General features: G+C 35.9%; 1 protein-coding gene across 5 annotated transcripts in view; it reads left to right on the top strand.

Annotated features, from left to right (window-relative positions):
- The window catches only part of PCGF5 (polycomb group ring finger 5), a 115,876-nt gene that overhangs the window by 82,064 nt on the left and 11,910 nt on the right, over positions 1 to 21,902 (top strand). For 4 of the 5 annotated variants that reach the window (XM_057530393.1, XM_057530394.1, XM_057530395.1 and 1 more), the window contains exons 7-9: positions 11,677 to 11,775; positions 14,430 to 14,519; positions 21,459 to 21,518. In XM_057530393.1, coding sequence (XP_057386376.1) covers positions 11,677 to 11,775; positions 14,430 to 14,519; positions 21,459 to 21,518 — 249 coding nt within the window. The remainder of the gene's footprint in view (positions 1 to 11,676; positions 11,776 to 14,429; positions 14,520 to 21,458; positions 21,519 to 21,902) is intronic. The other variant, XM_057530396.1, reaches the window with a different exon arrangement.

Genomic DNA, 21,902 nt, shown 5'->3' with positions numbered 1-21,902 from the left:
CAGTTCAAAAGTCAAGAGCAAGAAGGTAATGAAAATAGTAGGGTAAGGACTGCCAAAAATCTGCTCCTCCATAAGAGCAGTGAAAAAACTGGCAAAAACTTTCAGAGTCAACTAGTAGGCCCTAAACTGTCACCTTTGGCTGACCTTGAGGCTCTGCACAAGCAGGAAGTGAAGACTTAGGCAGAGTTGTCAACAACCTGGTTGAGTGTTGGAGGTGTGCCCCAAAACTCATATAGAGTCCCTCAGCAAAGACCAGGAGACTTAACTGGGTCCAGGTGTATAAGGAAATCTCTGTTCAGTTGTTAGCTGACCACTAGGTAGAAACTTCAGTGGCCACATACTGTAAAGAATACAGGCTTTACAGAATTAGTTTAAGAAAGTTGTTAAACAATGAAAAACAAGAAAAAGCCACAACAGCAATCCCTGAGGAGCAGGCAGGAATTTGATTTCCAGTGTTACCACATTATTTAAAATGTTCAGTTTTCAACAAAATATTATGAGACAGATAGAAACAAGAAAGTATAGCCCATATATAGGAAAAGAAGCGGTCAATAGAAAATGTCCCTGAAGATGCCCAGACACTGAACTTGACTAAATATACATTTAAAAATCATCCATTTAAAATATGTGCAAAGACTACAGTAATCAAAACAGTATGGTACTGGCACAAAAACAGAAATATAGATCAACAGAACAGGATAGAAGTCCAGAGATAAACCCACATACCTAGGGTCAACTAATCTGTGACAAAGGAGGCAAGATATACAATGGAGAAAAGACAGTCTCGTCAATAAGTGGTACTGGGAAAACTGGAAAGCTACATGTTAAAAAATGAAATTAGAACACTCCCTAACACCATACACAAAAATAAACTCAAAATGGATTAAAGACCTAAATGTAAGGCCAAATACTATAAAACTCTTGGAGGAAAACATAGGCAGAACACTCTGACATAAATCACAGCAATATCTTTTTTGATTCACCTCCTAGAGTAATGAAAATAAAAACAAAAATAAACAAATGGGACCTAATTAAACTTCAAAGCTTTTGCACAGCAGAGGAAACCATAAACAAAACGAAAAGACAACCCACAGAATGGGAGAAAATATTTGCAACTGAAGCAACTGACAATGGATTAATCTCCAAGATACACAAACGGCTCATGCAGCTCAATATCAAAAAAAAAAAATGACTCAATCAAAAAATGGGTGGAAGATCTAAATAGACATTTCTCCAAAAAAGACATACAGATGGCCAAAAAGCACCTGAAAAGATGCTCAACATCACTAATTATTAGAGAAATGCAAATCAAAACTACAATGAGGTATCACCTCACACCAGTCAGAATGGCCATCATCAAAGAATCTACAAACAATAAATGCTAGAGAGGGTGTGGAGAAAAGGGAACGCTCTTGCACTGTTGGTGGGGATGTAAATTGGTACATATATCTGGAGAGTACTGTAATTTGAAAAGATACATGCACCCTATTGTTCATCACAGCCCTATTTACAATAGCCAAGACATCAAAGCAAATTAAATGTCCATCAGCAGAGGAATGGATAAAGAAGATGTGGTACGTATATACAATGGAATATTACTCAGCCATAAAAAAAGCACAAAATAATGCCATTTGCAGCAACACGGATGGACCTAGAGATTATCATGCTAAGTGAACTAAGCCAGAGAAAGACAGATATCATATGATATCACTTACATGTGGAATCTAAAAAAATGGTACAAATGAACTTATTTACAAAACAGAAATAGAGTCACAGATGTAAAAAACTTTTGGTTACCAAAGGTGAAGGGAGGGGGAGCAGATAAATTAGGAAATTAGGATTAACAAATACACACTAATATATATAAAATAGATAGCTAATAAGAACCTACTGTATAGCTCAAAGAATGGGTATTTGTATATGTATAACTGATTCACTTTGATGTACAGCTGAAACTAACAACACTGTAAATCAACTATACTCCAATAAAAAAATTTTTTTTAATGTACAAAGAACTAAAAGAAATTATACCTAAACATCTACATGAAAGTACAAGAACAATCTCACCAACTAGAGAATGTTAATTAAAAGATAGAAATTATTTTTTAAAATGTTCTGGAGTTGAAAAGTGCAATAACTGAAATGAAAAATTAACTGAAGAGGTTCAGTGGCAGATTTGAGTCATAGGAAATGAACCCCAAAACTTGAAGATAGATTGAGATTACTCAGTTTGAGGAATAGAAAGAAAAGTAATGAAGAAAAATGAGCGGATACTCGGAGACCTGTAGGATAGCATCAGACTTACCAACATACACATAATGGAAGTCCCCAAAGAAGAAGAAGATAAAAGGACAAAGTATATTTGAAGTTTTTGGCCCAAAACTTCCCAAATTTGATGAAAAACATTAAACATCCTAGAAGCTCAACAAACTCCAGATATGATAAACTCAAAGAAATTCATAGCTAGACCCATCATAATCAAACTGTTAAAAGACAGAAAATCTTGAAAGCAACAATAAAGAAGTGACTCATCAGTTACAAGGGATGTTCAATAAGGTTAGTAGCTGATTTCTCATCAGAAGCTATAAAGGCCAGAAGGCAGTAGGATGACATATGCAAAGTGCTGAAAGAAAAAAACCTGTCAACCAAGGATTCTATGTCCATCAAAAATTTATATCCTTCTAAAAGGAAGGAGAATTTAAAATACTGCCAGGTAAACAAAAACTAAGAGACTGTGTCACTACCAGACCTTCTCTGCAAATAATGAAGGGCGTCCTTCAGGCTTAAACAAAAGGACACTTAGACAGTACTCAAATCCACATTAATAAATAGAGACCGCTAGTAAAGGTAACTGTACAGGTAAATATAAAAGACTAAAGTATGTTTTGTGTGTAAACTTTTTTTCTCCTATCTGATTTAAAAGATGACTGCATAAAGCAGTAACTCTAAATTTATGTTAATGGGCACACTAAGTATAAAGATGTAATTTGAGACAGTAACAGCAGGGGGCTGGGGGGTGGGAAGCAGCTACATAGGAGCAAATTTTTCTATGCTATTGAAATTAAGATAGTATTATTCCAAAGTAGACTGTTATAAATTTAGATGTCAGTTGTAATCTTCAGGGAAATCACAAAGAAAGTCACTTGAAAATACATAGTAAAAGAAATGACAAGGCAGTTAAAGAGGCATTTTGTAGTATATCATTTCAACACAAGATAAAACAGTAATTGAGAAACAGAGGAACAAAAAGACCTAAGATACAACAGAAAACAAATTTTTTAAATGGCAGATATAAATCCTACCCTAACAGTGATTATCTTGAAATGGATTAAACTCTCCAGTTAAAGGCAAGTATTGGCAGACTGCATTAAAAATACATGATACAACTCTATGTTGTCTGCAAGAGACATAGCTTAGATTGATAGACACAAATGGGTTGAAAGTAGGGGAATGGAAAAATACCATGCAAACAGTAACCAAAAGAGCAGGAATGGCAATAGACTTTCAGACAAAAATTATCAGAAACAAAGATGGACATTTTATAATGATAAAAGTGTTAATCCATCAAAGAAATATAACAGTTATAAATGCACCTAACAACAGAGCCCCAAAATATATGAAGCAAAAACTGACAGAATTGAAGGGAAAAATAGACAATTCAACAATAATACCACTTTCAATAATGGACTTCAATACCACACTTTTAATAATGGATAGAACAACTAGAAAAAAAAGGTCAATAAGGAAATAAAGATTTGAACAGCACCAAAATTAACTAGACCTAATAGACATCTCTAGACTGCTGTACCCAACAACAGCAGGATACACATTCTTTTCAAGCTCATATAGAACATTCTTCAGGATAGACCTTATGTTAGGCTACAGAAGAAGTTTCAATAAACTTAAAAGGATTGAAATCATACAAAGTATATTGTCCAACCACAATGGAATGAAATTAGAAATCAATAACAGGAGGAAATTTGTCAAAATTCACAAGTATGTGGAAATTAAGCAACAGATTCCTAAATAAACAATGTGTGAAAGAAGAAATCACAAGGGAAATTAGAAAATACTTTGAGATGAATGAAAATGAAAGCACAACATGCAAAAACTAATGGGATGTGGCGAAAGCAGTGTTTAGAGGGAAATTTATACTTATGAACACCTACATTAAAACAGAAGGAAGATCTCAGATTAATAACCTAGTCTTCTATCTTAAACTAGAAAAAGGAAAAACTAAAAGGAAGCAGAAGAAAGCAATTAATTAAAAGATTTGATTGGGGAAAAATGAAAGAGAATAGAAAAGCAGCAAAGAAAGTTAATGAAACCAAATATTTGTTCTTTGAGAAGATGAAAATTGGCAAATCTTTTACTAGACAAAGAAAGAAAGAGGACTCAACTTACTAAAATGAGGAATGAAAGAAGGGATATTACTAGCAACCTTACAGAAATAGAAAGGATTATAAGAGAATGCTATGAAAAATAGTATGCCAACAAATTAGATAACCTAGATGAAATGGAAAATTCCTAGAAAAACACAAACTACCAAAACTGACTCAGGAAGAAATATTAAAATCTGAAGACCTATAACAAGCAAAGAGATGAAATTAGTAATTTAAAAAGAAAAATGTTCCCGCAAAGCAAATCCCAAATGTTTAAGAATTAACACCAGTCTTTCATAAACTCTTCCAAAAGATAGAAGAGGAACACTTCCCAACTCATTCTATAGGCCAATTATTACCCTGATACCAAAACCAAAGACATCACAACTTCTGTGCATCAAAAGACACAATCAAGAGAGTGAAAAGACAACCTACAAAATGGGAGAAAATATTTGCAAATCATAACTTTAGGGGTTTTTTTGTTTTGTTTTCTTTAGACTTCCTTTTTTTAATTTTATTTTTTTTATACAGCAGGTTCTTATTAGTTATCTAGTTTATACATATTAGTGTATACATGTCAGTCCCAGTCTCCCAATTCATCCCACCACCAACAACAACCCCCCCGCCACTTCCCCCCCTTGGTGTCCATATGTTTATTCTCTACATCTGTGTCTCTATTTCTGCCTTGCAAACCAGTTCAGCTGTACCATTTTTCTAGACTCCACATATATGTGTTAATATACGGTATTTGTTTTTCTCTTTCTGAGTTACTTCACTCTGTATGACAGTCTCTAGGTCCCTCCACGTCTCTACAAATGACCCAATTTCATTCCTTTTTATGGCTGAGTAATATTCCATTGTGTGTATGTACCACATCTTCTTTATCCATTCGTCTGTCGATGGGCATTTAGGTTGCTTCCATGACCTGGCTATTGTAAATAGTGCTGCAGTGAACATTGGGGTGCATGTGTCTTTTTGAATTATGGTTTTCTCTGGGTGTATGCCCAATAGTGGTATTCCTGGGTCATATGGTAATTCTATTTTTAGTTTTTTAAGGAACCTCCATACTGTTCTCCATAGTGGCTGTATCAATTTACATTCCCCCCAACAGTGCAAGAGGGTTCCCTTTTATCCACACCCTCTCCAGCATTTGCATAACTTTAGGGGTTAATATCCAGAATATATAAAGAACTCTGAAACTCAACAACAAAAATAAATAATCCAATTAAGAATTGCGCAAAAGGGCTTCCCTGGTGGCGCAGTGGTTGGGAGTCTGCCTGCCAATGCAGGGGACGCGGGTTCGAGCCCTGGTCTGGGATGATCCCACATGCCGCGGAGCAGCTAGGCCCGTGAGCCACAATTACTGAGTCTGCGCGTTTGGAGCCTGTGCTCCACAACAAGAGAGGCCGCGACGGTGAGAGGCCTGCGCACCGCAATGAGGAGTGGCCCCCACTTGCCACAACTGGAGAAAGCCCTCACACAGAAACGAAGACCCAACACAGCCATAAATAAAATAAATAAATAAATTAAATTAAAAAAAAAAAAAAAAAGAATTGGGCAAAGGGGTTAAATAGACATTTCTCCAAAGGTGATATACAAATGGCCAACAGGCATATGAAAAGATGCTCAATCAACATCACTGATTATCAGAGAAATGAAAACCAAAACCACAATAATATATCACCCTTTAGGATGGCTACTATCAAAAACAAAACAGAAAATAGCAAGGGTCAGTAAGGACATAGAGACATGGGAACCTTTGTGCACTACTGGTGAAATTGTAAATTGTGCAACCCCTATGGAAAACAATGTGGTGATTCCTTCAAAGATTAAACAGAATTACCTTATGATCCAACAATCTCATTTCTGGGTATATATGCAAAAGAATTTAAAGCAGAGTCTGGACACCCATGTTCATAGATGCACTATTCACAATAGCCAAGGAGGTGGAAGCATTCCACATATCCATCAACAGATAACAAAATGTGGTGTATATAGTGGATACAGCCTTTAATTATTCAGCCTTTAAAAGGAAGGAAATCCTGTCATGTCCTACAACATGGATGAACTTGAGGACATTACGCTAAGTGAAATAAGCCAATCACAAAAAGACAGATACTATGTGATTCCACCTGAGGTATCTATTCAAATACATAAAAACAGACAGTATTATGCTTTTTACTGGGGCTGGGAGGAGGGGGAAAAAGGAGTTGTTAGTGTAAGGTTTTCAGTTTGTCCCAGTGAAAAAATTCTAAAGATCTGTTTCACAACAGTGTCAGTATACACAACACTGCTCAAGTATACAAGTTTTGTGTTCTGTGTTTTTTACCACAATTAAAATTGCAAAAAAAACTTTAGAAGAAAGGAAAATTATGACCAGTTTTCTTCATGAATACAGATGCAAAAATCAACAAAATACTAGCCAACTGAATCCAGCAACATATGAAAAGGATTGTACATCATGACCAAGGTTGGTTCAATGGTGATATACCATGTTACTAGAATAAAGGTGTGAAAACTACATAATCATTTCAGTAGATGAAGAGAAAGCATTTGACAAAATCCAGTACTCTTCCTTGGTAAAAACACTCAACAGATTATGACTAGAAGGGAACTGCCTCAACCTGAAAAAGGTATCTACAAAAATCCCACAGCTATCATCATAGTTAATGTTGAAAGCTTTTCCCCTTCGATCAGGAATAAGACAAGGATGTCTGCTTTCACCAATTCTATTCAATATTGTGCTAGAGTTTCTAGCTAGAGTAATAAGACAAGAAAAAGAAACTAAAATCATCCAGACTAGAAAAGAAGTAAAACTATTTCTGTTTGCACATGGTATGGTCTTGTATATAGAAAATCCTTAGGAGTCCACAGAAAAAGTATGTTAGCTAGAAAACAAGCTTAGCAAGGTACAAGAACTAGGAATAAATGGGAAATGTACAATCCAAAAATGAAAGTTAAAAAAGTGATTTCATTTTACAGTAGCATCAGAAGGAATAAAATACTTAGGAGGAATATGTTTAACCAAAAAAGGTGTAAGATTTGTGTACTGAAAATTACAGTACAGCAAAAGAATTTAAGAAGGCCTCAATAAATGGGAGGGCATCCCATGTTTCTGAATTAGAAGACTTACTTAATATTGCTAAGGTGGCAGTCCTACCCAAATTGCTCTTCATATTCAATGAAAATTCTAACCACAATTCTAACTGCCTTTTATGGGACCTGGAATAGTCAAAACACTCTGAAGAACAAAAACATTGAAGGACAATTTCAAAACCTGCTTCAAAGCTCTAGTAATCAAGACGGTGTGATACTGGCATAAGCGTAGGCATATAAATGAGTGAAACAGAACTGAGAGTCAGAAATCCATATATCTATGATGAGTTTATTTTCGACACGGGGCCAAGTTAATTCAAGGAGAAAGAATAATCTTTAAACCAGTGATGCTAGAAGAACTGAATATCCACATGTAAAAAATGAACTCGGATCCCTACCTCATGCTATGTACAAAAATTAATTCGGAACGGATCAAATACCTAAATGTAGCAGCTGAAACTATAAAACTCTTAGAAGAAAACACGGATAAGTTTTCATGACCTTGGATTTTGCAGTGGATTCTTAGAAGTGACACCATCAGGACAAGCATCAAAAGAAAGTTAAATTAGAGTAGAGTATCAAAATTAAAAACTTTTGTACATCAAAGAACACTATCAAGAAAGTGAAAAGACAACCTGCACAATGTGAGAAAGTATTTGCAAATCACATGTATGATAAGCCTTTGTATCCAGAATGTATAAACTGCTTTTACAAGTCAACAACAAAAAGATAATCTTTTTTTTTTTTAAGTGGGCAAGGGATTTGAATTGTATATTTTCCTTGGAGAAATGTCTGATAGCCAATAAGCACATTAAAAGATGCTACACATCATTAGTCATTAGAGCTATGCAAATAAAAATCACCATGAGGTACCACTTCACATCCACTAGGATGGCTATAATTTTTAAAAAAGGAAAATAATAAATGTTGGGTAGAATGTGGAGAAATTGGAACCCTTATACATTACTGATGGGAAGGTGAAGTGCTGCAGCTGCTGTGAAAAACAGTTTGGCAGTTCCTCAAAAAGTTTTAACAGAGTTACCATATGACCCAACATTTCCACTCCTGAATACATGCTCAAGAGAATTGAAAACATATGTTCACACAAAATCTTGTACATGAATGTTCATAACAACATTATTCGTAATAGCCAAACAGTGAAAACAGCCCAGATGTCCATCAACTTATGAATGGATAAAATGTGATAAATCTACCCATTGGAATATTAGTCAGCTATAAACTGAATTAAATACTGATACATGCTACAACATGTACAACATGAATGAACCTTGAAAACATTATGCTAAGTGAAAGAAGCCAAACACATATTGTATGATTCCATTTATATGAGATGTCCAGAATAGGCAGTTCCATACACAGAGAAGGTTAGATTAGCAGTTGTCAGGGTCTGGGGACAGGGAAGAATGAGTAGTGACGCCTAGTGGGTATGGAGTTTCTTTGGGGGTGATGAAAATGACCCGGAACCAAATAGTGGTAATGGTTGCACAGCCTCACGAATATACTAAAAACTGCTGAATTGTGTGCTTTAAATGGTGACTTCTGTAGTGTTTGAATTATATTTCAATTTTTTTAGAAGTCAAAAAAAGTCAAGCTGGACAATTGTGTTAGCTGGTGGAGATACTAACCATACCATTCTGAAGACGAGAGAAAAAACATTGTAAGGTGTTTGGGCTTAAAAACAAAAACAAAAAATTCAATAATCATTATCACAAGAACTAGAATTTGTTGAAGTGTATCCTAGAACTGGAAGCCCGTCTAACTGGTGACATGGACCACTATCTGACTTCAGATCTAGTCTTTATAACTCTTCTAAAAACAAAGGGATAAAGAGTAAAAAAAAGCCTCTAGGGGGGCTTCCCTGGTGGCTCAGTGGTTGAGAATCTGCCTGCCAATGCAGGTGACACGGGTTCGAGCCCGGGTCTGGGAAGATCCCACATGCCGCGGAGCAACTAGGCCCGTGAGCCACAACTACTGAGCCTGTGCATCTGGAGCCTGTGCCCCGCAACAAGAGAGGCCACGACAGTGAAAAGGCCCGCGCACCGCGATGAAGAGTGGCCCCCGCTTGCCACAACTAGAGAAAGCCCTCGCATAGAAACAAAGACCCAAAACAGCCAAATAAATAAATAAATAAATAAAGTCAGGAGCTCTTTAAAAAAAAAAAGCCTCTAGGGTAACCACCTTAGAAGCAGAAAGGAGCCTTTTTGGAACTGTTCCTCTTCTGGCCTGAGTTAGAAGGGACAGGTTAAAAGGCAAGGGGATTGTTCCATGAAAGGGGAAGTTAACATTCTTGAAACACAAACCAAACCTTTTCCATGTATTACTTCTTCAAATGTACAGGTGTGCTGAAATGTTGATCCCCTCAGGGCAGCAGAGCAGGGTCTGGGCTATACATCCACTGCCCCAGGGGTCTCCCTTTTAACCCCTCTGCGTGTAGTACGAATGTTTCCATTTCCTATGTGTGTCATGAAATGAAATGGTTAGGGAAGAAGCACTGCTCTTAGGGTCATCTCTTTAAGGTTCTCCCCACCTGCCTTATCATCATCTACTGATCGCCCTTAATTGTCATTACTCCTCTTAAAATATGTCAACTACTTTTCAGAGAGCTATACAACAGTTCCCAAGTGCACCTAGCTAGGAAACAACAAGGTTAATTTGGTGTAGTTACATTTTTATAGAGAGAATGCATATATTTCCAAAGTACTTACAAATCAAATATTAAATAATCCAAGATGGAATTTTGTTAGCGATCGATGTCAAACCTTATTGGATTATGAATTCCAGAAATAAGCTTTTGCCTACTTTTTAAAATCTTTGCTCTTCTGACATCTCTATACTTACTAATAATTTTAAGAAGGTTGTAAGTAATGACGCCAGGTCATTTCTGCAGGTTCTTTCAACATTAGACTTCCTCGCGGATAAGAATACACTTAAAGGGTCTTCCAGTACCCTCACGTTATTCTCTGACTTAACTGGGACCTATGAAACATGCTAACAATTATTTATTAGCTGTTTAGAGCAAGAAAATGATAGGAAACCTTGATGAGGTTGAGATGATGTGAGCAGATAACAGAGAGAACGTCTATGTGTGTATCTATCACTTTGTTTTCATGCTGACTAGAATGTCAGTCTTCCCATTTGAAATGGGTAGAATACACGTCTTGCTTTAGATGTGACTTTTAACTTCTGTTTTCTTTTAATGGGTACTTTACCATGTGAATTGTGATCAGGTGTCATTTGTAGGTTAGTTTCTTTTGGTCTTGGCTGGGAAATATATTTTGCTAGGAATATATTTTGACTGGATAGTTCTACTTTTTGACTTAGTGAATTAAAGAACATCTCCAAATTGTTGACCTAATTTCCTAAACATAAGTAGAAGTAACACTTTATACCTTTAAAAAATTCAATTGCTGGGTTTTGTTTTGTTTTTAGTATTGATAACTTTTAAGGTTTGGGAATATAGTTTTGTTTCACAAATTGGTTCATGTTTATCATGTCTACAACCTCATTTTGACTCATTTTGGGTGTCCATTCTAGATTGGTTCTTATATTTTAGTGACGTTCAGGCTTAATGAATGAATTAGTACTGCTAACGAAATGTGAAAAATCAAGGCATATACAACATTGTTTTTCCAGTAAAGTACTGCCACAGCCCATCAGACACTGACTGGGCATATTTCTCCCCAACCAAGAGTTCATACTACACGACTTCTAGTTGGTGGGGATCTTGTGGCCTAACTGGCTTCTCTCTGTTGAATCCAAAGTCTCCTCAGAGCCCCATTTGAAATCACTGCTTTAAAAAAAAAAATTTTTTTATGTTTGACAGTTTTTTTTAATGTGCCTAATTCTTTCAAAAGTGACAAAATATTTTATATGCTTTTTGTGACTTTATTTTCAATTAAACTCATGATGTATTCTTTACCAAAAGGTTTAGAGGAATGCAGATTGCATGTTTGCAAAGATTTTCCTAGTACACATGATGGTACATGATATTTTTAAAGAATATCATCTAAGTACCCAAGAATTAGGAACATTTTTACTCACAAGTACTAAAGAGCTGTAAATTGAAACATTTTCAGAATACATCTTGAAAATACTCAAAATGATAGTGGAAATGACACCTGTAGTGTTATTAAAAGCGAGGTAAAATATTTTCATTAGTAATCTTTATTTCCTTTAGGGTTTAATGAAGAAATTCATTCGGTGTTCTACACGTGTAACTGTGGGAACTATTAAAAAATTTCTAAGTTTAAAACTAAAACTTCCAAGTTCTTATGAGGTAAGTTTATAATCTAATCTTGATCATTTTGATAATGCTAATCTGAAGTAAAATTCTAACAAATTAGTTTTGTGGAAACTTTGGTTACTTTCATGTTAAAAATTTTTGGAATGTGATATTCTATTTGTTTAATCTGTGTTTTTGAATTTAACGTCCTGACTAAAACATGATACTAATAAACTTAACGTTTTATAATTAGAGGAGATATTTAAATAACATTAAGTATTCTTGAAATAAATATCCCAGCTAAATGGATACTTTTTTTTTTTTTAATGCCAGCATGCTTTATGGTATGTCTTTTTTTTTTCAATCTGAGACCTTTCAATCCATTTTAATGAATTCTTTATAGACTTCTTTTTCAGAATGTAAAACATTGTCTTTTTATCAAAGGGATTTTGTAATGTTCATTTAGTTCTATTACATGCAAAAATGATATTTGCTTAGACCTAAGTAAAACCAACATACTGCATCTGCATACATGTAGTCTACGAGTTTCTTACAGGAGAAGTCAGTTGCCCTGATGTTGATCACAGTACAGCTTGTAATGTGTGCAGTGTTAGAGAATGTTTATGACCCTATAGCTCTGGCTATCCCTTACAAGGAGATGCGGCTACCATTTCTCACCTGCCCAAACGGCAGTCTTGCAACTTGTATGAATTTCCTCTTCCTCCCCTTTGAGTTCCACTAGTCGCATCTAAAACAACTAAAGATCGAGGCTAGCTTCCTGTATAAACAGAGACATCAAAGGAAAAATAGTTTTTCAGGCTTATATACAATAGTATTCATATGAACAGTCACAGCAGAAATTAAACAGGATTTGAACATAGGCATTGACAAGTATTAAGTCTGTATTTTGAGGAAACCTCTGAACCTGACCTTATTTTAAAATGTCTTGCAGATGACTAATTAATCTATGGATTAAGAATTAATTCTTATGTGTTTGGTCCTATAAAAAAATTTCCACAGATAGTAACTTTTACATTAGGAAAAAAATTGTGAATGTTAAAGCCATATGTACTTGATAAAAGAAAAAAAAGATTTATAGATATAAACACAGTGAAATAGAAAATGAAATTGTTTTTATAATTTGGTTTTGCTCTTTATTCTCTTCTTGCAAAATACCACCTGCAGTTTTATTTCCTTACTTTCAAGTGTGACTCATTGAGTTATTTTCTAGTTTTCAGGAAGTTGTTAGAGCCGAGAGAACTGTTACTCTCATAGAGTCTTACCGCTGGCACTTACTATATACATTTCTCTATAGACTTTTCTATAGAAAGGATGGAAGGGGGAGAAACTGAATTCACTGACATCTTATCTATCCCAATGCAAAGAGCTTTCCCTATGATTTTTAGTAATATTTACTGTTCCCCCCTTATTTTGCTGCCCCACATGTAAGGGGATGATTTAATGAAATACCTAACAGCTGAAGTGTCTGTAACAGCACTGGTAACTGGGGCAGGATGGTTTGGTTTTCAAATGACAATAATAGAAGCTGCGTACCTAGTTGGGAATTGCATCCTAAGTAAGTCCCTTTACCTCTTTGCTTATGAATTTATTTTACAGGCAAGATAAAGAAAATAAAACTATCTACTTTGTTCTTTTAAAAATAAAATGGTGTCTGAAAAACATTCTGAGGTCCATTTAAGTCACCATAAATCATCCAAAAATCAATATAATTTAGCTAATAATTTATCTAGTACAATTGGAACTATACTCATTTTAGACTTAAAGTTCAAAACTCCAGTCTCTCTCTAGCCAGACAAGAATTATTTAAAAGCCATTCTTCTTCCCCCTTTCCACACTCTAAATTAAATCCTATCAGTTTGCTTTTAATCTCTAGAGAACCAAAATGTTTTATTTATAGAGATCTATAATAAATGCTTGTTTAATGATGCTTTGTTGAATTTGTAAATCATAGCCACAGCTCCTGTGGCCTTGTTAAGGACTTGGGGGGAGCAGGAGTTGTTTGGTTGCTGAAACTCTAGAGCAAAAGTGAGCATTGATAAGTATGACCCTTTTTTGAAGTTCCATACAAGGTGGGAAGATGGCATGGTAAATATTATGCAGGTTACCAGCTAAGCAGAGCAGAGAGGTGGAGAGCCTTGGGAGACGCAGGCCTGTGGCCTGGTCCTAATTGTTCTGTCAGCTTGAATGCCTTGAAGACCCCAAAAATCATGTATCCATATCCATTCATTTACCCGCTGCAAATATAAACTGATGCAGAGGAGGAAAGCAGCTCCTTCAAATGAGAGATGAATTCATAAGCCAAATGTGCCATGAGGAATTATAAGGTTTCCACAATTTCTTCTCATTCAGTAAGAAATCACAGAAATATGTCTAAATCTCAAAGGCTGCACAGAGACATAGACTAAGAAAGTTCACATTACGTTTCAAAATTAGGTGATGAACTTGAGATAGAGGTATGTGGGACAAGACAGACAGTGATTCATGTTAATTATATCTGAATTGTTAATATCTATGAGATGAGGCAGTGCTTTTAATAGAAGGATCCAGTGTTCTTTTCAAATAATGGACACTACTTCTATTTTGATATAAGTATTTGAATCTTTTTTGAAATTTGGAAAAAAAAGTGTAAAACACTTATGAATTGAGAATTATTTATGTTAATGGATCTGTAACTGTTCTTTTTAAAGTTGGATGTGCTGTGCAATGGTGAAATTATGGGGAAGGATCATACTATGGAGTTCATCTACATGACAAGATGGCGACTAAGAGGCGAAAACGTAAATTGCTTTTATATTTACCTACGTGTATATTTAGTTCTTTATCATTATGTTATTCAAATTTAACAGTTACTTAGACACTTTAAAAAAAAAAAAAAAACTAGCTTGGGAGAGAAGAAACTGGTTCCTCTTATTGTTTCTCAGCTACTCCATGATAGTTGGTCCCAAGTACAAGGCCGAGATGTGTGTTAGATGTGGTTTTGTTATATTTAAGGTAAGTTTAAAACATCAGTTTGAATATGTTCAGAACTCAGCTAACCTAGAGACGGAGGAGATAGCACTTACATTTTTTTAAACCCCAGTAAATTATGGGAACTTTTAAGTTCTGCCCTGACTAGTATGTTTAATGGTTAAGATATTTTTTGTTTGTGGTAGAGGAAACAGATAGGGTAGAATCTAGATAATCTTTTTTTCAGGTACCACCTTTACATTGAAAGTATAAAATCGGACCGAAGGGTAAGTGAGTTTGCAGTGGTTTCTGATGCCAGAATTAGATTGTTGTGCCTTAGGCCCCAGGCAATATGGGAGAGATGATTAAAAGGAGGAAACTAAGAAAACTTTTTTAAAAACCCAAAAAGAGTTTGTATTTTGAACTATATCTTTGATTAGGGTTAATTAGAAGGTTCAAGTGTATCTTATCTGAGTTATATGTAACATTGATATTAGGGAAATTTGAGGGGCTAGGGATTATAACGCTGATATGTAGCAGTAAGGAATACAGTAGTAATTATAAAAAACACAAAATTAAGAAATGCAGCCTCTCACAATTACAGTGGCTCAAAAACATACTTATGCTGAATGTAAACATCTATGGAACTTTTTTTTTTTTCAGAAGAACTGTCTTGGTATGATACAATAATAAATGAAGCACGTAACTTCTTAATTCAGAATTTTTTTCTATTCACATCCCGCTTGGATGACGCCTTCCTTGTGAGGCTGAGTTCTCGTGACCAGGAGGAATAAGTTATGTTCTAGTCCCAGCCACCAACTGGTTGTGTGCCTTGAGGAACTCATGAAACCTCTCTAGGGCTCCTTTTTTTTTTTATTCTAATTGTCTTTGTATTTGGTAAATTACTACTTGCCTATGACATTTTATATATTTTTAAATGGTTGTACGTACATCACTCTCATTTAATCCATCTAACCAGAATGTTTCGGGTACCAAGTGCAGATTACAGATGTAGTCAGTTCTCTTGCCTGGCCCTGCTGGGGCCTAAATATTGTGGTATTACACATAATAGTAATACCACAATATTGGTATAATTTTAGCTTTCTTTGATAGTTCATTGGACACTTCAGTATGTGTTAGTGCCTGATATCATCATTATGAATAGGTTTGCCTTAAGGTTGAAGAGCTGTAACTCGTCATCCACTGCAAGACATCTACTGATACTCACTTGTCCTTCACCAGATCCCTTCCCAAAGGTCTCCCACACTGCCAGTTATTTTAATGTCAAAGCATGAAAGAGCTAATTCATAGAAATTGTTATTAATAAAGAGAAACCAGTCTACTACAGTTGTGCTTCTGATTACACATTTCCGAATAGTTTAAATTCCCTGGTTAAGGCATATTTTAATAAAAATTGGTTCAAAGAAATGGTTTAGTACCTTATTTTTATTCAGGTAAAAACAACCAATAAATAGAAAAAAATACCACATTTTATACTTAGTACAACAGTAAAGTAATAGCCCATTTCATTTTTTTGGCTTGACAGCCCTGTTTTTTGTTTGTTCTCCTCCTCTAAACCTGTTTCTCCCTCAGCCTTCACATTCTCAGCAGTTCCAAGATTAATAGTTCCATTTTTCCAGTTTCTCAGACTCAAATCCCTAAAGTCAGTCCTGATGAGTTTCATCCATCCTTAGCAAATTCTTTGACCTCTACCGTCAAAATACAATAATGAGAATCCAGTTACATCTTATCACCTCCTGTTCTGTCACTCTGGTCCAAGCCACTGGCACTCTTCTCCAGAATTTCTATAAAAGTCTCTTAACTGGGCTCCATGCTTCTACTCTTTTTTTTTTTTTTTTTTACATCTTTAATTTCTCACAGCTATGTGTTTTAGTTTTGTTTTTTTTTTTTTACATCTTTATTGGAGTATAATTGCTTTACAGTGGTGTGTTAGTTTCTGCTGTATAACAAAGTGAATCAGCTATACATATATCCCCATATCTCCTCCCTCTTGCATCTCCCTCTCACCCTCCCTATCCCATGCTTCTACTCTTGCTGCCACCTGTGCCCCCTCCCATCTTCACCCAACACAGCAGCCAGAGTGACCCTCTTAACACAAGTTAGAACATGTCACTTCTGTGCTCTAAATTCTCCCTTACTGTCTAATGGCATTTAGATAAAAGCCAAAGTCCTTCCAGGGACCTATAGATGGTGGACCCCACACAGTTTTCCCCAAAGACATCTTTGCTCTTACCCTTTGCTCCCTCCTCTCGCTTCACTGGCCTCTGTGTTTGTTTCCTCTAACATGCCAGGCTTGCCCTTGCCTCCCCAAATATCCACCTAACTTGTTCCCTTTACCCCCTTCGCTCAGAGAATTTTGCTTCTACATCCCCTCCTCAGTGAGGCCTCTGACTTCCGTTAATAGTCCAACCCCTCTCCTGATCTGGCACTCTTAACCCCTTGTCATGCCTTGCCGTTCTCCACAGTATTTCATACCATCACTATGCCTCTTCTGTATGTTTATTGTTTGTCCCCAACTAAAATGTAGCCTGAGGGTAGGGACGATTATTTGTTCACTGCTCAGTCTCCAGCACCTAAAGCAGTGCCTAGTACAGATACTCAGTAAGTATTTGTTTGAAGAGTAAATTGAATGAAAGTTTTGTCTTTTATAAGGTAGTAGTTAGGCAAAATATAGCCTAAAGGTCACTTTGTTTATTTCAGTCTGTTTCCCATTTGTTTTCTGTTAAACAAATTTTAAATTTTTGCTCATGTTCCAGTTAATTATGAGTTACTATAATTGATGAATTCTGACAGTTGGAGTGAATGGACAAACTAACAATAAAACAATTCTTTCTTGATTAAGCCCCTTCCAGCATATTTATTGCAGTCACATCCTTTCCCATCTCTACCCTTCATTGCCAGCAAGATGCCAGATTGAAAAGCTCTCGTTACTGTCTCTACTGGCATTGCTAACTGGCTCTGTCTTGTGCTGGGGTCGGCATATTTCCTAAACTAATGACCGCTTTATGGTTCTTTCACTTACTACTGGTACTTTTTTATATTAAACATTTTAATCTACCTGGGATTTGTTCATTTACACACACACACCTACAACAAGGCTAAGACTCTAAAACTTATTCTAAGAATTTTTTGCCAGAAATAGTTTATTGCATAAGTCATACTTTGCCTCATTGTTTTGAGATGTCACCATTATCTGTGCATATGTATCTAGACATATGTGTACACATGCAGATGTGTATATCTATGTTCCTGGACATTGTTTTGTTCTTCTGAGTAGGACTTATCCTACACCAGCATTTCACATCATAGCTTTTATAAAAATCTGATCACATAACACCCCTATCTAAGACTCCTCAATTGTCCATTTTCTTTGGGATATATTTAAATAAAGTCCAAACTAACTTATAAGGAAAATAGTTGGGCCTTCTAGGTTACTTTATGATGTCTATCAGCATCTGTTAGGAAAAAGCTCATTATTATTATTTTTTAAATTGTGTTGGCTAGTTTTCCCCCTTTATTGTTTAGGTGAGCTTGAGAATGGGATTGTGATTGGCATTGGATTAAATTTCTTGATTGACTTGTCTGGCATTTGCAGTCTTTTATTCCGTTCGGTGCTGTAAGGTGCCCTCTGAAGTTCTGGACTCTTCTGTGTGTCTCTGAGTAGAGTCTGTGGTTTTCGTCCCTCTTCATGTTGGATGCCACCTCTGCCTTTCTGGGTCTTTTGCCGCAGGCAGGAGCCCCCGTATTCACATCACCTCTTGGCCTTGTCCTCTTGCTAGACTCCTAGGGGGCACCTCGGGGAGTCAGTTTTGCCTCCACTCCTCAGGAGCAGGACATTTCTGCCTGTGCCACACAGCATCTGGGCCACTCCTCCCCTTTATCCTGGGACGGTTTCACTTCAGGCTCAGCCTGCTTTCTGTCCTCTGTGCTCTTTCTGGATCCTTGTCTTCATTGTGATGCATTTTTGAAAGACTTTTATCTTTAGGAATCAAATATCCAGTCAAACTTAGCTAAGTCCCAGAAATTTTTCTGTTCATAACAGTATTTGCACCTCAAGATTGGTGTTCATCTTTTGCTTATTAGTGGGAGAAAATGTACCTTTTTTTAAACCATTGCTTCTCAAACTTTAATGCAAATCACAAAACACCTGGGGAATCTTGGTAAAATACAGATTCTGATTTCAGTAGTTCTGGGGTGAGGACAGAAATTCTGCATTTCTGACAAGCTCCCAGGCGTTGCCGGTGCACCTGATATTTGGGCCACCCTTTGAGTAAGATGATCTTAGGGGACATGATCCATGACCACTGGCCTGCCCTGTAGTTTCCACATCCATAAATTGAGGGTGTAGAATTGAAGAATTAGACCTCAGTTTAGAAGGGACTTAATCACCAATCTAATTACATGGATTCTGTTTATAATATCCATGCAGTGTTCATCACATTTTTTGAAACATAAATGGGTTCATATGTATTGTTTTGCAGCTTCTTTTTCTCATTTGTTAATATGTCTTGTGGAGAATCAGTAAATTTTAAAATAATTATTTGTAACAAGTTGATAGTATACCACTTGTGTGGCTGTAGCATAATTTGATTAATATACTCGTTTGATTTGACTCATTTAGATTTTTTTCAAATATTTTGACATTACAAACAATGCTGTATTCCAGTGTATATATCTTTTTGCACATGTGGAAGCATATTTATTGGCTAAATTCCAGATGTGGATTTACAGCAGAGTATGCATGTTTAAAATTTTGATAGATACTGATAAATTGTCCTCTAAAAAGTTTTTAGCAGTTTATAGTCATACCAATAATGTATGAGTGCCCATTTTCTGATACCCTCACCAACACTTCATATTTTCAATTTTGTATTTCTTGTGTGAAGTTTCTTTCCATATCCATTGCCCCTTTTTTCCATTGTGAAGTTTATCTTTTTCTTACTGACTCCTAGGAGCTCTTTATGTATTCTGGATATTCATCTTTTATTATGTATTTTGCAGCTATTTCCTCCCAGTTGTATCCCGCTGCATAGTTTTGCCTCAGTTTTTTGGTCCTTAAAATTGGGGTAATAATACCTATCTTGAAAAATTTTAGTAAGAATTAATGAAATATTATATAATAAAGTACTTAGCAGAGTGCCAGACATAATAAATGTTATTTTATTAATAGCTTATGTATGTTTGCTTTCATTATTATTATATAATTCTCTCCTCCTACACTTAGTCTCATGTCTGCAAGCTAACTGTTAATATCTCTGTCTCTTCAGCCTCAGCTTTCACCATGAACTCATGTTCTTCCTGCTTACCTTTCCTTGGGTAGGTTGAGTACCTACTCTCAGGACTCCCCCTTTTCCCAGATAATCCTGGTTGGTTTTCTCTCTTCCAACAACCCCTGCCAGCCCCTACCTAAAGTTACCGCACCACGTTTGTCTTGCTTTGCTTTCTTTGCATTACCAAGCAATTTTAGGAAAAACAAACATCTACCTTGACTGATACCAAAGAGATTAATAGGAAAAAAAACAAACAGTGAAATTTGCCTCTTTCTACTCTACTTGTTAAATGCTATTTGGGACTTGCATAGTTAGGCAAAGTCTGACAGGCCCCAGTGTGGAGAGTCTTCGGAGAGAAGGGGGAAGGTTGTCAGCGATAGCAGTGCTGGGCGTGTCTTACAGCATGTTGATGAGCCCAGTACAGAAGTTCAAGGACTAACTTCTAGGGAAAAAATTGCTAAAGTCTTTCAGGAAATGGAAAATATCTAAAATTTTATTTTAAAAGCTACCAGTGTATTTGTTTTAATAATTGCTTACTTAAATAGTCTTCCAAAGTATATTTTAAAAACCTGCTCTGGGATGTTAGATTTATCCTGGTTAATTTGTATCTCACATATTTTTAATCTTTTTTTTTCTGTTTTGAAAAAGCACACGATGTTGAATTCATATATGCATAATTTTAAAGTGTGTTATGTTTCATAATTCCATTACAGTTAAAATGTTTATGCTTAATAAGGGTTCAGGATAATATTGAAAAATCAAGATTTAGGAATGATTTTTTAATATGAATGGTTAACTGTTAAAAGATGGTAGACTTAGAAATGAATCTACTCACTAGTTTAAAAATATGTTCATTCATTGATTTACTCATAAAACATTTGAGTGGCTGCTGTGTGCCAGTTCTGTGCCTTAGCTCCTAAGATTGCAAATACCAATAAGACTCAGACTCAAAGAGCTCACAGTCTAGTGCTATTAAAATAGTTATGGAGACTAGGAGTCTAATCGGAGGAATATAAAGAACCTAATCTAAAACAGAACATGGATCGCTTACAGGCTGAGGCAAGTTCCCTGCCCCTCTCAGAGCTCTGAGATCCTCAAACAGTGTTCCCTCTCAGGGTGGTTGAAGAGGAGATCTAGGAGAGATTACTCACAGGAAAAGTTGGAAGAAAGAGGGCCCCTCCTGGATTGAGAAGGCGAGGGTTTTCTCAGGAATTTAGTATTTGAAGAGGAGATGGAAAGTATAGGTCACCGTTTTGGTAAATATTTGCAGAATATTAACAAAACTCATATCTAGAGACTAAAATAATTTCAAGCTAAAATTTACCAGTCACTAAGTTATTAAAGACTTTTTCCAAAAACAACTACCATATTTTGGAAAGTGTTTACTTAATCATGTTGACTCATGTTTGACGTTAAAATATTTTAAATATGTATCCAGTTGTGGATGCCTCTTATCTGATGAGTTCATCTCCTCCGCAGTTTCGGTGTCTGAACTGCTCAGCTTCGCAAGTCTGCCCTCAGGATGGCCCTTTGTATCAGGTAAGAGGCACTCACGACTGTACATATGACCCTATGATGCCTGCCTGCCACAAAGGTGACTGCTTTCACCCCAAACTCAAGTTCCTAAGACATGTAACTTTGCAAAACTAAGATTTACTTGAGCTACAAAACTTCGTCTTTTCAACTTATATCCCCAAAGTTTCCCATTATTTTAGTTCTCTTGAATTATCTATTTTATTTTGCCAAACTAAAAATGAAGTTATAAATGTTAAGGCCATTATTTATGCCTCAGGAATTTTTAATAATTACCGGTTTCAGCCCATGAGAAATCTCTGCTCCGTATTGGATCTCTGCTCTATACTTAACACTTCTTTGTGTGTGTGTTTTTTTAATTAATCATTCACCCACAAGTGAAAGATAAAA

This window comes from Balaenoptera acutorostrata, chromosome 16 (genome assembly GCF_949987535.1).
Source record: "Balaenoptera acutorostrata chromosome 16, mBalAcu1.1, whole genome shotgun sequence".
Taxonomy (NCBI): Eukaryota; Metazoa; Chordata; class Mammalia; order Artiodactyla; family Balaenopteridae; genus Balaenoptera; species Balaenoptera acutorostrata.
This window is presented reverse-complemented; position numbering and strand designations above follow the sequence as displayed.